A 12,164-nucleotide genomic window follows, 5' to 3' on the forward strand; every position below is an offset into this window, starting at 1 on the left:
CACACAAAGTATCATCCCCCAAGGATATACCCTCATACCAAGTTTGATGCAAAACCACCACAAGGTTCTTGAGATATTGACAAAAACAAAACGGGACGGACGGACGTACGGACGGACGGACGACCCGAAAACATAATGCCTCCGGCCACTTCGTTGGCGGAGGCATAAAAATGCATTTTGTAAATATTGACTCCTTGTGTTATTCACAAAAATGTAGTTCTTTGCATGTAAAAACTTCTGCTTTTACAGTTAGTTGATTTAAATGCAATGACATGGCAATGCACCTGACTCAAAACCCACTGAATCATCTTTTCTTCTTTACACTGTATTTGGAACCTCCTACTCCCCCCCCCCCCCCCTTATAATTGCCAACATAAGTTACAGTGCTTATTTAACCAAATAGGTCTCTACATATAAATTATACAAGCCACTTCCAAGCAGTCAGCAAAGAAATATATAAATATTTTCCAAACACCACTTGGCCCAAGAACCTTGTCGTCATAAATCATTGCAATAAATCAGTATATCACTTTTTTCGATTCTGTTGTTGTAAAGTTTTGTAACATGTACTTACAAAGAAAAAAAAAATTATTTTACAGTGGAAACAATTCAGAATCATAAAATTCAAAGTGCATGGAAATGCAATGATTTCTTGCTATGCTCGGCAAGCCTGAGGAAAATTGATCAGAAATCATGATAAAAAGTTGTTTGTCTCCAATTCCAGTACATGTAGGCCTATACCATAGGTCTCCTCATAATAATTTTGCCAGAGATGGACATTATATCTTGGTCTTCCTTTACAGGGATTGCAAAGTTTTGTTTGAAATTAGGGATTCAGATTTTTACTTTTTATGAGAAAATTAGAAACGACTTTTGAAATATTATACCATTTCAAGAGGAATTCAAATTTTATTGAATAAAAACTGGTTTAGTAATGGCTGAGATATCCAAACACAAAGAGGTTCTAATATAACTTAAGGTAGAAACCACCTTTTATATAAAAGGACGAATCAATTCACACAATCCCTTTAATTCTTTTATTCTAAAAATCATAAAATAATTGCTCCAATTCTCCTTCATAAAGATGAATCTCACGAATGTTGACCAAATCTTTTCCCTCCTTTCATTTAACTGATATTTCACAACGTAATGCTTAAAATTATATGTGCAATTTTCCCCTTAACTAATAAAAAAAAAATGAAACTGAATTTGCATCAATTTCAGTCTTTTAATTGAGAAGAATAAAAGGGTTTGCTACATTCCTCAAACTCACGATTTTTACATCAACAAAGTCTGGAAAAACAAGTTCTTTTCTTCAAAGTTACAACTGAGAACATTACACATATATTTAAGTGTTGTTGCCCACACAGACAAATATTTTCAACCCCCGCCCCCGATGGGTTATAAGACGTCAACAGCTCACAGTTCAGCTATTGTTTTGTGGCAATGTAAATTTGCTGCCGGTGGATTAAAAGGTGACTTAGAACAAGTGCTTAACATTCCTCTACACTCTCAGAAAATATTTCCATTTTTCCTGTTCGTTGGGTTTATACAATTCATGATATTGCATGCAAAGTAAAAAAAAAAAAAAAAAATGGATCAATACCAGCGTGTTTATCATGCATGGACATCTACTATGAGATTGTATCACACATATATTTTTGTCTTCCGTGATTCTCAATTTGAAATTTGCAATGCCAACATGCATGCACAAAAAAAGGGAATGAATGAAAAGTGTTGATAAACAAGGCATTAGATCTAGACAATGCAATCAACAGGAAACGAGTACAAATGTATGTAAAATGAAATTAAAGGTAAAGTTACAGTATTTAATAAATGACAACCTAGTTGGTGTATTGGGCCCATTATGTGAACCTCAAAAACAGACACAGTGGGGATGTGCTTGTAACATTGATCACTATGTACAAATTGTAGTGCAATCATTGTACACTTGATAATTTACTTTATTAGGACCTATTCACACAGCAGACGACATTTCAGAACTCTCTTTCATAACTCTCTTTCATTTCATAGCCGTTTGTGATATTACGAGGTTAAAAAAGAAGAAAGTCTTAGAGGTAATGTAGACACAGAAACCTGATCGAACGAAAAATTACGTAGAATGCTAATCTATACAATGTGGGATTTCTTTTCTAGGGACAACACAGAACACACCCCTTTCACCCTGCATGTCGTTGCTAGGGACAACACAGGACACACCCCCTTTTGCCTGCATGTCATTGCTAGGGACAACAGGACACACCCACTTTTCCCTGCATTACATGAACATCCATACTCTGATTCTGTCCTGTTTTCTGGTCATGAATTCATCATACAGGTCCTATTCTCCAGAAATTTGTTGATTAAAAATGCAGCTTTGCTTTGCAAAAACAAAACAAACTAACACAAACAACACAAAATAAAACATTTCAAATGTTACACAGCCTAAAAAAAAAAATCAAATCCAAACTTTGTTGTCTTATAATTTTTGCCATTCACCATGTGAAGATGAAACATTCAAGATGAAATCATACAGATTGTGATTTCTTTATACGTGAGGTACATGTACAGTGTAGTTAAAAGCAATTCTTACAAAAAAGAGCATCAGTATTAAACACAAAGCTTGTTGGGTTTTCTTGAGCATGAGCTTGTTTGTTAACGCTCACAAAAACTGATTCTGACTCACTCTGGTTGAATGGCGTAAACAACAGGAAATAAAGGTGTGTGAATTTGGCCTTTTCCCAAAGAAATCAGTCTTGCAGAACTAAGTAGTTTTTTTTTTTTTTCAATTCTTCAGATTTTCAGAATATTGTACTGCAGAAATGTATGAGTTCAAAGGATTTGGATGGTGGAGTCCTTTAGTCAGAGTTTTGCCTTTATGACAGAGACATTTACAGTTCTTTTTAAGAACTTTAACAAACATCAGAATCATTCACAAATATGACACTGAGTACTTAACATCAGACACAGTGTTTGGTACCTCCCAGACTGTGCTTTAGGATCAATGATGTCATTTAAACACATTTTCTTTTAATGGCCCTGGCAGACAATCTTTTGAGCACCATGGATGCTGGTAATTTTTCACGTTATCTACACGTATGAACACATACATGTAACATCATGTTGATAAACCATTTACTGAGTGGTTGATTTCAACACTTACACTGGAAGGTTACTTTCATTCTTTTAACTGGGGGAGGAAATGTTGAACCACAAAAACATAGGTTCACAATAAAATGTACAACTGTAAATCAAACACACAACTTTAAATACATTTCAATCATATGCGGGTGTGTACTTATGCAGTGTCTGCACACAAATGTTTAGTGACAATTATCAATCTATAGACAATGAAAAAAAAAAGTTGACTTTGCTATTTCCAAACATGTTTCCCACAGACACTACCCGAGTATAGAGCCCTTTTTACACTTGTGTTTCTTAAACCCCGTACTTTCTCTGACCCAGGACTATCGTTAGTCCCGTACAAATTTTTTCAGCTTTTTACACTCGCCAATTAGTCCCGTACTAAGCTCTTGTCCGGGGCTAAGGAGAAAATTGACCTTTTTACACTCGTATTTCTTAGTCCGGTACTTTCCAAACCACATGAATATTCATGATTACCCTGTGTACTGTACACATACACGCACGCACCGGCAGCACTTGATTACCTCGTTTCTGATTGGTCAGTGAGGGTCGTACTTCGTCTCCGTCGCTTAGCCCAGGATTATTTTTTCGTTCTGTTTACACTCACTTGCTTGGCACCGCAATTGCGGTGCTAACCCTGCTATTTTGCAGGGCCAGATAGTACGGAATTATCGGTGGGGCTAGCCCACTTTGGCAAAAACGAGTGTAAACAGAAAGTGGGCTAAGGATAGTCCCATACCAATGGTGGGGCTAAGGCCCCCCTTAGCCCCACCGTTGGTACGGGACTAAGCAAAAATTTACAAGTGTAAAAAGCCCTTAAGATTATACTCAAATCTCGTCTTCACTGGCCGAGTTAACCCATTCAGGATGGGTTGATTGTGCTTTAAACACGCATTTCCCATAGACGCTTGCCCGAGTATAGGGACTCGTCCTCAACGGGTTAAAGAAGAGAATTAGATCAGTCCATCAGCACTCTGCTCCGCATGTTGAATTCTTCAATGGGTCGATTTTCTTGCTCATCTCAGTCGATGACACAAGACACAAGTCTGTCACCTTTCCATCCTCTCAAGACATTTCAGTCACAGATTTTCAAATTTTACTCATTGACAGGTGATGAGAGACTCGGGAGGGTTTTTCTCCTCTCCATCTCTGACTGGATCACCTCTAATTGGCTGGGTCAGAGGCACAGTCTGTCTCCATTCTCCAGAGGTCAAGGGTCAAGCACTCAAGCTGAATTTCATTTTGTCGGACCTTGGTGCATGTCTCTTCTGATCTATTCTGGAGACATCTGGTGCAGGCATTTCTCTCTCTTGCTCTTTTTCTACAATGTACTCAGTTTAAAAGTTCAACAGGTATTAAAGATTCTTTCTCTTTTCAAATCCGTCTGAGTCCAAGGCCTGTTTGTTTTTTGTTTTTTTATTAAAAAGGCAATTACACTGTTGCACACACAAAACATCCTGTCACAATCAAAATTGTATGCAAAATGTAATCATTGAATGTATCACCATGAGATCTCTTACTAAGTTTGAGTCCTAGCTCCGTATTCTAATTTAATTTCCAACGGTGACCAGGGATTACATCTCACAGTGCTTTATATCCAGTGGAAAAGGCGCTTTAAAAACTAGTGTATCAACTATCATTTATTGCTAATATCATTATCATTGGCCATTCTACGCTGTAGATGCAGGTGGTGTTTAGCTGACAGTTACACTGTAGTTATACAAAGTATCATTTAATTTTTCTCTTTTACCTTGAGAGACGAATTGAGATATCAGTGGAGAAAGAATTTATGAGAAGTGAGTGCCTATTGGGAGCAGTACAAAAGTACCCTTATTTGAGGAGCAAATGGAAAGCCTTTTCTGAAGTCCCTGAAGACCAACAATTACTGTCAGACAGGGCCAGGATTTAGGTTTGGGGAGGACTTTAGTTCGGCCTTTTTGATGACAGACATGACACAAACTACTAGCATCAATACAAACAAAAATTATGTCAGTACTGCATGTATCCCCAGCACATTGATATTGAGTTCCAAGGTTGTCATTCATTATCTTGTCAAACAGTTAGAAGCATGTAGAAATTCTTTTGAAAGCTTTTTGGCTATATTACTTTTTATTTATTTATTCATTTATTTATCAATTCATTTATTTATTTATCTATCTATTTATCAAAATTTATTTATTTTGTTTCAGTAGGGTAGCTCTGTCAGTGGCTACAATGTACATCGTTATTCTCAGAGACCATACAAATGCACCACAAAATGCAATATCAGACACATGAGAAAAAGAAAAAAGAAAAAACAAAATACACAGGAATGGCTTAAACGGTCATCATTTACTCGTACCAGATATCAAAATACGTCATGATTGGAAAAAACAGAAAGAAAAGCTACTCAACCCTGTAGATGATCAGTTAGAACAAGTATTTGGGTCAAGTACCACAGTAATAACTAATATTTTGTTATGATGCACTATGTAGGCCTAGGCTTACAGTTAGACATGTCTACATTGGAAATAAACAGGATTTCACGCAAAAATTGAGGTTTTATCACGACTTGTTTTATTTAATTCCTTTTACTTTTGTTGCTTGCTTTCCTACATTTGACTGTACCTGAAAAGTACATTGTGGAATGCATGAAAGGTAGAAAATGTACTTTATGTTGAAAATTTGAAGAATGGGATTGTCTTGAACATAACAAAACAAAATATTAACTAGAATAGCATTAAATGGACTAAGCAGTCATATTATGCTGCACATAAACAAAGATTGGCAATTCACAATTTGAAGTACAGATTATTTCTACAATGGGCCCTATATTCAAGACAAGTAAAATATGTTTCTCTTCCAACTCACTTCAAAGAATCAGAGTTCAAATTTTGAGGCTGCCTCAAAATATATATATATTTTTTCTATCATTACAAACAAACAAAAAAATATGAATATAAAGTCCAGAAAATCTGAAATATGTACCTGGTAGCAATTTATTAGCAATTTTTTTTCAGATCAGTTTTCTGGGAAATGGATCTTACAGACAACGCACATCTTGTGTGGAAGTCTTACACAGAATCCTCTTTCTCTATTCCTTCTCCTGTTTGCATTATGTTTTTTGTAATGATAGAAGACAAAAAAACTGAAACTCAGTGAAAGACGCACAAGATCATTTCAATTCAAAACAACAGGCATGGCAAAGGCTCACATCCGCATGAAACTAGTGCAAGTCCACAAACACAAAAACACCAGATGAAGCAATAACATATTGACTGCGTCTTTCACTGTTACTAGAGGATGTAAGAAGCCATTTTCTCCATGAACGGAGAAAATCGATGAGGGTAAAGGATTGCTCAAACTTCAAAAACAAGCACCGACCTAAAGTCAAAATCACGTCGATCTGTACAGTTCATTTAGCGCGTTAAAGCATGCTATTCTTTCACAACCTCAACCTCGACTGGCTAAAAGGACAGCAAGACGGTACGAGATTTAATTGGAAATATCGATTTTGTAAGCCAAGGCGAGGATTTCCTTTCGTAAAATCTCCAAAAGAATTCCCGTTCCAAAATCACAAGCCGCCCTGTTTGAATAGAACCAGTGAATTGTAAATAATGCCAGTGGCAACAATGAAGGGAAGAAGCTGCGACACAACGTAACGGTGCACAACCAACGGGCCACGTTCGGCCCGCACGAGGCTACTGACGCGGTCCGTGATACAACGAACATTCCGAAGAATGCAATCAAAAACTCATTATTTGACAGCAAAAAGGACAGAAAATGTGGGATAAACTTACCAGCTACGATGGCAAATGAGACGAGGAATGCCCCGAAAACCCTCATAATGGTAATAACAACATAGTTCCTTCCAAAAGTCACTGACGAAAGTAAAGCGTTCCTTGCCTTGCTCAACTTTTAGGTAATGTAAGTCTGTAGCGGGCTCGAAAATACGTGCTATTGATGCTGGCGATTCTGGGCAGCGAACTTTTTGTGAAGTTGGTGTGTGAAGCCCCCATACACGACGGACCCTGTGCCTGTCAATGATTATACACAATACCAACGTAGATCACGCTCAACCAATCACAGCGCAGCGGGCTTCCCTGTATGATGGCAGCGAAGGAAAAATCCACAGGTCTCCACAAATTTTTTAGATGAATTTATTTTGCGTGTTATGTTTGAAAGACACTTCGGCGGTTGTATACCCATGTCTTCAAATTTTTATTTTTATTTCGTTACTGACATTCACCTAAAACATATTTTAGATTATTGACTGAAGGCAAGATTTAGTCAACCATCATACATTTGTTTTTCTTGTAATTAGATCAGCGATTGCAAAATCAGAATTATCCCACTTAAATTGGGGTAAGTTTCATTCTCTTGCATAATAAAATACTTGCACACATTTTCTTTTAGATATTACGCTAACGAGTATATTTCAAAAACATTACCCATTTACAGGTATGATATAACTTTTGTCGTCTCAGTCGGAGTTAAATTTTCTCCAAGAAATTTTCCCGAAGCGCACAGCTGGACTGTCAAGTGTTATAATTATATTACGATAGACAACCCAGCAAACACATATTTTCACAACGTTCCCTCAACGTTTTATTTTGTATGTTAATGTGTGTGTGTTTGATTGTTTTTGTTGTTGTTGTTGTTTTTGTTTTTCAGGAACGTCTTAGTCTGAAATGGATGTTTTAAAACGTACATACATAACGTCAAAGTTTGGACTTGACATCTACCGCAAAGCATAGCTGGTTTGTTGTTGTTGTTGTTGTTGTTGTTTGTTTTTTTTTTCTTTAAAACGTTTTAAAAGCGTCAATGGATGTTACAAAACGTTTTTGTTATGTCTGCTACGTCTTCAGCATTTACAAACGCACACAAAACATTTTTGCTAGGTCTGTTATATGTCGAATTCGTCTTTAATAAAATTTTTCATAAGGCATTATTTACCATTTGCAGATGAAACAAACATCCAGCGACGGTTTTTTGTGCTTCAAAATAGTTGTAAGTGTGAGTGAGGGATACCAAACAACCAATGTTAAAATTTTCGAGCGATTCATCACTGTTCGCTCTTTCTCAAGTATTGATTCTGAGAGAACAATAACAATTTGTGTGCCCAAATAAACTGTTGGTAAGTACAGCATGAACTTGGTTTCAATTTTGTTTTTGATAATGAGGATGATGATGATGTATTATGTATATATATATATATATATATATATATATATATATATATATATATATATAATTATATATATAATTATATAATTATATATATATATATATATATATATATATATATATATATATACAAATATGCACGCACATATACAAATGTAGGCCTACTACATGTACAAATATACAGGAAAGGAAAAAATATATGTATATATAATATATATATATATTATAGATGTGTACGATGTAATGTATAATTTACATTTGGGCTGGTTGTAGGCCGATAATCAGTTGGTAACCGGTTGCGGGAAACATTCTGGTGGTATATGGGAAAAAAAAAACAGGGGTGGGCAGCCTATCGGACATCTAATAAAGTGGCGAAATTACCAATCATTACTAAATTACCAATTATTTTCGTACAACCCTAACTTTAATGTTCCGATTCCATCATTGCTGCCACTGTGTTTAGGTGTCCGATAGCCCACCCCTGTTTTTGTTTATTAATATACCACCAGAATGTTTCCCGCAACCGGTTGCCAACTGATTACAGACTTTCAACCAGCCCAAATGTAAACCATACATCACATCGTACGTATCTATAAATCATGTATTATGTTTCCCCTTTCCTGTATCTGTGATCATTGTCAAACACACCATTATACACATGTTTCTAATTGAGGATGCCACCTCCTTTTCTGTGCCTGTGTTCAGTTTATTTATACAAACACTCCTCAATTTAATTACTATCAAGATAATAATTGCCGTTATCATTTATATAATTACTATCTTCACAAGTATATGGAAATATATATATTTGTATATAATGTGCGTGCATATTTATATCTATATATTCATTTGTATAGCATGTACTTGGTTATAAATGTATGCTTGTTTATGATTGTGTGTGTGTGTATGTATATCATGTTATAATAACACTCCTATCTATAGTTTTGTTATTTTCTGCTGTTTTTGCCTGTATCATAATCGTTATTATTTTCACTATTGTCTTGATCATTATTATTTTTTGTATACAATATCTATATCATGTTCTGTATCCATCATCATTATTTTGTCCGATTTCTTTGATCCTCAGTCTTGATAAAGGGCAGGGCCCGAAAGCCTAAGAATAAAAATCAAACTGTGAGGATTCAAGCTACGTCTATCGTCTCATCCTTTCTCTCACCTCTCTCTCTCTCTCTCTCTCTCTCTCTCTCTCTCTCTATATATATATATATATATATATATATATATATATATATACATATATATATATATATACATATATATATATATATATATATATATGAAGAGTTTGTTTGCAAAAACCGATAAGTCCATTATTGAAGATTTTGAAGTGTGATCTCTGTCATAAAGTACAAAATAATACCTTTTAAATGATATATTGGTCACTACATAAAAAGGTTTATTTTTCAAGTTATGGTCAAAAGAAGCAAAATTTTCTTATTATTCTCTTTATTTTTCTTGACCTTTAATCGCAAATATCTCCATTTGGCAAATATGGACTTATCGTTTTTGCAAACAAACTCTTCATATATATATATATATATATATATATATACATATATATATATATATATATATATATATATATATATATTACATGATGCTTGCGATTGCAATAACAGATAAGATTAAGACATATTCAGCGAAAACTGGATTGGCCCCACTTAAAGCAATCCATGAAAATACAATTTCAAATGAATTTCAAATTTCAATTTACTTTCGTATTTCTCAGTGAATCCAATGCATGACATGTAACGAAATAAAATGACATATAATAATCCACCCTGGATATAGTCCTACAGTGGATTATAAGTAACATAGAACATAGCCGTCAATATATCGTTGTTGAAATTAAACTAAAAGATGTTGAGAAATACGAAAATTCAAAGCAAGCTTTTTAAGCGGTGTAGGTTCCATCGTTACAAGTAAACGGAATAAATGGAGAAATAAATTTACATAAATTTACGATTGTTTAAATAAGTTCCTATGTAGGTAGATTAGATAGATACAGATATATATTTAAAAACGTTTGATATGGATGTATTTATGTGCTTTAGCATTCAACTCGAACGAAAATTTGAGATTAAAGTGTCTCGTGCAATGCAAGAACAATATTTCTCGCAGCTATCATCCGTATATTTATAAAGTTTGGAAAGCCGGACATACTTAACATTATTTTGTCAGATCCTCATGAAATTAAATATGGAGAAAGTGTAATCACAGCTCTGAAACTGAGTTTTCATACTCGAGAGTATTCGGAGATTTTCTCATCATAGCCAACAAAACGAAAACAAACAAACAAACAAACAAACAAACACATTGTGAAATTGTCAATGTGTATTTCCGACACATTTCAAGACTTTAAACTGAATACGCTTGCATAATAGCTGCAACTATTTTGATCATCTCGAACACAAGCCTTTTACCCGTTACCTTCTTGGTGAGCGGTATGGCGCCTTCACGATCTCTCCCTTCCAACTCTCGTCACCTTCTTTCCTTTTCTCCCCTCATCCCTCTTGCTTCTTTTTCTTTTGTTTTGTCTTTTACCTTTTCTTTATCTCTCCCACTCTCTCTTTCCTTCTCTTTCTTCACCTCATCCCCCCCCCTCCCCCCTTTCTCTTGGTCCACTCGTACCCTGCTGTGAAGTCCTTCCATGGCGCCGTTTTAGAGTGCGCTGTTTGTTTTCCCCCAGAGCAATTTGGCGTGACGGCGCCACCATTGTCGGAGCGAAAAGAGGTTGGTACCTGTGCTTTACGGAGCATGTCGCAGGCGCCATTAACAGGTGTATAAAATCCAGGGACTGAAGTTTCATCTGTCGCATGGAGCTTTAGGGACTGTTAGCGGAGACCTGGCTCTGTGGGAAATAGGAGGTTCGAAAGGTACCGGACACCAAGTGCGCAGATAACGTTCGGCTATCTTCAGGCTAACTGACAGATTTTGGAAACTCTCATCATTTTTTCCCACATTTCTCTCAATCTCTATAGACTCTACTTTACAATAGCTCCTGACATTATTGTTACATGGAAATGAATATACTTTAAAATCACTTTTCCGATTTTTCCTTTCTCAATTATTTTACATTAGTAGCCATACACCATTTACTGTTATCCTTTTTCTGCATTCAGGGCATGTTAACATTTCATATATTCACACACACACAAACACACACACACACACACACACACATACACACTCAATAAAGATGTAAAAGGAGGGGGACATGTACTACTTTGGTGTTCAGGTTGTTTGTACTCTGAAACAAAAGTGTATTTAACGATCTGTTACAGATAACACCGAACATTCTAGAAGTTACTTTATGATATAAAATTCTATATGACCCATCAGGGTAAATCTTATTGACACCTATACATTCAGAGTATCCCATTCAGAGTATCTCCTCGTGTTAGGAGCAAAAGGACGTTATGAACCAGCTCGATCTACATGTAGGAAATCCTATGTGCCCTTATTCAGGTCTTCAAAAGGCAGGTGGCAGTATTGCTATATCGACGTTAGGTTGTAGAACCTTGTATGGAAACAGGATCGAAAGTGCATGCTGATATCCGTAAATTCGAATATGCTTTTCTTGTCTCTTTTTTGACATGACAGCTTGTGTGGATATTTACGCAAGGTTAATTCATAAAAGCTCTATTCTTTGCGTGGGCAGGGGTGGTTATTTGGTTGCATAGCCTTCCCTCTGACCCTCTATCTATCTTCTCGATTTCACCTTTTCCCAGTAAGGACCAGTACTAGTTTATTTTGCGATGGCGTCTTTGGTTCGGTTAATCGAGGATACTCACTGTAAGTTTGTCATTCGACATTTTATGAGATGTTGTTTG

General features: G+C 35.8%; 1 protein-coding gene across 1 annotated transcript in view; it reads right to left on the minus strand.

Annotated features, from left to right (window-relative positions):
• LOC140236204 (low-density lipoprotein receptor-related protein 4-like) overlaps positions 1–7,014 on the minus strand; it is an 82,006-nt gene extending 74,992 nt beyond the window's left edge. The window contains exon 1 of the mRNA XM_072316172.1: positions 6,924–7,014. Within this exon, the coding sequence (XP_072172273.1) occupies positions 6,924–6,969 (46 nt within the window). The 5' untranslated portion in view covers positions 6,970–7,014. The remainder of the gene's footprint in view (positions 1–6,923) is intronic.
• Between the last annotated feature and the right edge of the window lie 5,150 nt (positions 7,015–12,164).

Source organism: Diadema setosum, chromosome 12, assembly GCF_964275005.1.
Source record: "Diadema setosum chromosome 12, eeDiaSeto1, whole genome shotgun sequence".
NCBI lineage: Eukaryota > Metazoa > Echinodermata > Echinoidea > Diadematoida > Diadematidae > Diadema > Diadema setosum.